The sequence below is a fragment of the Parasteatoda tepidariorum genome, unplaced genomic scaffold, assembly GCF_043381705.1.
Source record: "Parasteatoda tepidariorum isolate YZ-2023 unplaced genomic scaffold, CAS_Ptep_4.0 HiC_scaffold_4371, whole genome shotgun sequence".
NCBI lineage: Eukaryota > Metazoa > Arthropoda > Arachnida > Araneae > Theridiidae > Parasteatoda > Parasteatoda tepidariorum.
In genome coordinates, this window is record NW_027261760.1 from 1 (window position 1) to 5,230 (window position 5,230).

The 5,230-nt window shown below is 27.3% G+C and overlaps 1 protein-coding gene across 1 annotated transcript; it reads left to right on the forward strand.

Annotated features, from left to right (window-relative positions):
- Window positions 1-1,357: 1,357 nt before the first annotated feature.
- LOC122273437 (TBC1 domain family member 30) lies at window positions 1,358-2,986 on the forward strand (the record flags this gene model as incomplete). The annotated part of the gene is given in 2 exon segments (XM_043057504.2): window positions 1,358-1,471; window positions 2,782-2,986. Coding segments are annotated over 2 exon segments (304 nt in total), but the record flags the coding sequence as incomplete, so codon positions are not given.
- Window positions 2,987-5,230: the final 2,244 nt, after the last annotated feature.

Below are 5,230 nucleotides of genomic sequence, written 5' to 3' on the forward strand. Positions count from 1 at the left end.
TTCGGATAATCGGCGCTCTACTGTACATTTATTTTTTTTGTTTATTTTTTAAAAAAAAAGACAAATGTGGTTTAAATTAAATAGTTTTATGGATAAATTTCTTTTATAATTTAGACATGAAATTTATATTTTTAGTTTTATCACTAATATGACTCACTTAAATTTACTAACTCAGTATAAATGAACAAAACCTGTTTAAAAACTTAGTTTCCATAAATTTTTATCGTATTCTCTGTGTTCATTTAGGATTTCTTCTATTAAATCCAGGTTGTACCATTGCATTGAAAAATATTATTTCTTTTTTAAAATGTGCAATCTTTAAATTAAATGTGCAATCTTGAACTTAAATGTGCAATCTTGAACTTACATCACACATTGTACATTATTTTTTTAATGGAACAATTTATCGTGTACCTCTGTATTTATAGTTTTTTGAAATTTTTCTTTGGGTAACTTATATAGTTTAAAGTTTATTTTTGAAAATAAAGATAAGATTATATTATTCTCAGAATTATAAGCAAGACAAATTCTGGTTTTATGCCTTTACAAAAAGTGGTAAAAACCCTGATTTTGGGTATTTACCTGAAGCAATGGTAAATACCTGAGTAATTACCTTTTTTTAAAATACACTACCCGCTGAATATTTACTCGACCTACATCTATACTCAAACCACAGTTCTTATGCAAAATATCATCAGTGTTAAATTCCCCTGCCTTGGGAGGTTATCCTGAATTTCTCTCCTTGTAATGTTAAAGCAGGCTAGTTCCATCCTCATCATCATAGTTGGCCAGCCAGCTCAATGTGGGCCAATGCCTTCCTCTGAAGATTTCTCCATAACGATTTCCCATTTATCTTTAATCTTCAATTCTTTTCATTAATTGCAAGAAAATTAGACTCCACCAGTGCGGTTTAGTTCCACCTAGACTTAAAGTTAAAGCATGTAAACAGAATTGTTTCTAATATAAAAGGGTAAAAAAATGTTGTACAGTTTAAAATTAAAAATAATAAATGTTATCAGATTACTTTTCTAGAAACAAACTGTTTTTATAGCAAACAGCGACCAGCTTAGCTATTTTTTCTCTTTTTCGGGAGCACAGCCGTAATACAACTACTTTTAATTTTTTAGTTTCTTCTTGATTTTACTTAATATTAAAGATTTTAATCCTTTTACTCTTAATCCTTTTCTGTCTAAAATACAATCAGCTTATAAAATTTAAGAAGTTTAACTTTAATATAATATGCCTTTTTGTTTCGTTATTGTACTGATACTTGCACTACTGAAATCTTTGCTTTAATTATTAATATTTTCCAACAAAGAAACTTCTTTTTATCATATTAATTTTTATTTTTTATTGAATTTGCAGTAGAATCATGGCTGTTGAGAGTGCAGATGAATTTTATTGCATAATGGGTGTTCTCACGCGTGAGATTTTAGAGTTTGGTCTCATGGATGCAGATATGTTTGTTAAGGTAAGTTTTTTGATATAGAAATGGTAAATAGGTATAGGAATGACTGTATGTTTATAGATGTGGTAAAAATAATATTTAATTATGTAGATTTTGTTTTATATTTATTTAAATACAAATTTAAAACTTATGCAGCATGTCTTTTAGCTATAATGAAGAAAGACTTTTTCTGCCAAGAGTAATTTAAAACAATTTTTTATGTGTCCTGGTCTAAATTAATTTATTCTTTTCCAATATATAACTGACAAATAAGGTCTTAATCTTGACAAATTCAGTAAAGTATTGACCTTTAATAAGAACAACTAAGATTTATTTTCTGTGATTAATTTGTAATAATTATTTTGACCATTTTAGTTTGAAATATTTTACTTAATACTTCAGTTACAGTGTTATATTTTATTCATAATATTGTAATTAAAGTATTGTAACTAAGTTACTTTAGTTATAACTTTGTAAATTCTTATCCTGCAACGTATATTTAAATGGTATTAAGCATTATTAGTATATTTTATCAAAGCTTTGATTTATATATGTAAAAAAAAATCCTGTACCAAATTTGTACATGATTTAGGAAAGATCTACATATTTTTATCAATTAGGTAACCTACAATATTTTATTCAATAACTTCAGCATTACTGTGTCTTTATGTTAGTAATCAATATCTGTAATAACTTTGCATTAAAAATTTTATTACAAACAATTTTTCATTAACTTATCTTAATCATGTTTTTGTCTTACTTTTATGATTTGATTTAAATCATTGATCCCCTGTAACATGTAAAAAAAATAAGGAAAAATGTCCAAGATTTTATTAATTTTATTATTTTATTAAAATGATTAACCCCTTTCTTTTAACTCTTTACACTTGATTTTTTTTACCCTGTAAAAATATTAAGAAATTAAAATCATGATTTAATTCTCTAATTTTGTTTGGTTTAAATCATTGCCACACAGCTTTTAAACTTGTATTAAAAAAAATCAAATAATTAAAACCATGCTATCCTATCACTTGATTAAAGCCATTGTCACCTCTTCAAACTTGGAAAAGTCACTATATGCTTGTATTCTTATGACAGTTGCAAGACCTTAGGGTTAATTATACTTACGATATACAATTATTCACATCTTTACTCTCATCTGATGCTAAACTGTAGACATTTCTATTCTTGAAATATCTTTTCTAGACTATGTGACCCTCTCCCCATTCACTTTCCCTCAACTGCAAGATCTCAGGGATTGTTATAATATACAATCATTCACTTCTTCAGTCTCATCTAATACTGAATTGAAAATATTTTTTTTCTTCTTCTAGACTATGTGTACTCTTGCCCCGTTCCCTTTCCCTCAACTGCAGGACCTCAGAGACAGTTATACTTATAACATTCAACCGTTCACATCATCACTCTCATCTGATGCTGAACTGCAAATATTTTCTGGAGAAGGTGATGAAGATGATGAGGATTTGAATACCACGAAATGGTATTTTTCTAACGAGCTTCAGTGGTACAAGAAAAAGGGTATGCATTAAATGCTTTATTACCATACCTTACCATTTATTACCATATTTTCTCATACGCCAGAGATATACCGTGANGGTAGAATAATAACTGTGATTAGAGATAAAAGTAAACTTATACATAATTATTCATTTAAATTATGCTGCATGTAATTTATTTAGAATTTTCTGTTTTACAAATATCAGTGATTTAAATTTATAAAACATTAATTTTTTGAAATGTGTCATTGATGATTTTACTCAAGAAATTTTCAGAATATTTAAGTTGGGCTCACAATCATCCCTGCATACACTCCAACTAATATGGAATATCCAAAGATTAAGCAAAATAATGTTCTAAAGGATAGCAATGATAATATTTTTTTTAAAAAAATAAAAAACTTTTGCGCAGTGTTACGCGTTGTTGAAAATTTAAACAGATGTCTATAAAAGGTCAGTTAGACAAATCTTCATGTTTTCAAATTATAAAAATTTTTTTTAAAAATGAAATATTTTTGAATTGGGCTTTAATTCTCTATCACTGGAAGAAATATTTTCCTAAAGCATCAAATGTTGGAGAGTATGTTTTCTTGCAAAAACTGATATTCTAATTTAAAATGAAAGGAGATGCATAATTTATTTTATTCTATTCTATATTCCTTTTAGGTTAGTCGGGTAAAAAGGGTTCCAATTTTTATGCAGTTTTAGGAATTGTGTATTTTCATTACTGATGAAATTTGATTGGTACACATTAGGTATCATTTCTTAAAATATCACAAATTTAAAATTAATTAATATACAAATAACATGAAAAAGTGAACTCAGTTGCATATTGTTAAATAAGAGAGGCTTTATAAATAAAAAGTTAATTTTGTCATGTAATGAAGAAAATCAATGTATTTTATAAAGCTTTTGTTATTATTATTGAATTCAGTACTTGCAGATTTGCTTATCAAATTTGTAGTTGAACAATATTAATGTGAACTATTTCATAATGGTATTATGAAATAGTTCACATTATGAATAGTTCATATTATGAATAGTTCATATTATCTGTTGTGTTTAAGAGGCTCTTCCTTTCCTGACCAAACTAAACTGTCAAAGGGGTCGAGATGGTGAAAGAAAATTCAAAATATGCTTTTAATCCTCTTTATTTAATTTTCACAACTAAACTGATGATGGATATTTACTCTATTTGACTGCATGTTTCAATGTGTGTAAAATATGAGGCCATCAAAAACCACAATTTGATATATTAATCATGCGATATTTTAGAATCTCTATTAATTTTTTCTAGCAAAATAATGCAATTCTGTAATCAAGTTTTTGAATACTATAAAGTCGCCTGTTAAAGATTTTTGATGAGTATTTTTATTTTTGCACAATTAACGTTGGGAGAATTTTTTTAACATCATCTAAATCGATTTTCTTCAGTTTAAATTGAAATATACTTACAGTTTAAAATGTCTAAAGACTGAGAAACATACAATTTTTAACTATTTACTTAAAATTACTAATCACAATATTATATTGCTTCAAAGTTTTGAGAAAATGTTTATAGAAGTTCTGAAAATTATCAAGCACTATTTCTTATAAGCTAATGAAGCAACTCCATTACTTCCTACCTTTTTAAAAAGGCGTTGTGCTGATTAATAATACTATATTATGAAATGTTTGATAAATACAAAAAAAAATTATCAAGAAAGCGCGAATTAAATATTAAACCTAAAATCCACAAGATGGCAGGGCCTCTAACAGGGCTCGAAGAAAGTCGGAAATTTTACCCGTCCCCGGGGACGGCTTGTCCAACAATGTACCCGTCCTCCTTTGAAACTAACCCGTAGCTTCTAAATAAATAAAAATATAATTTTCTCTTATTTATTACAAACATTTATATAAATTGCACAATGAATTAGTAGTTACTAGGATTACAAATACTAGGTTACTAATAGTAAAACCTAGTATTTCTTTTATGAAATAATTTATTTCTTTTATGAAATAATTTAAATACAAAGGTTAAGTTATCTGTCAATTATCATGTCAATTTATCCGATGGTACTGCGTTTTTTAAATGAATCAAATATGACGTTTTCCAGTTCCCCAATCAAGCCAATGATTTACAGAGGTTTCTGCACATAAATCTGAAAGGGGTTTTCCATTTAGGTGGATGTTCATAATTGAGTTTAACGCTTCTTGTTTAAGACCAGTACGTAATGTGTTTTTTTGTAAGCTCATTGCTCAGGGATGAGATTTTTCCGCTTTTTAG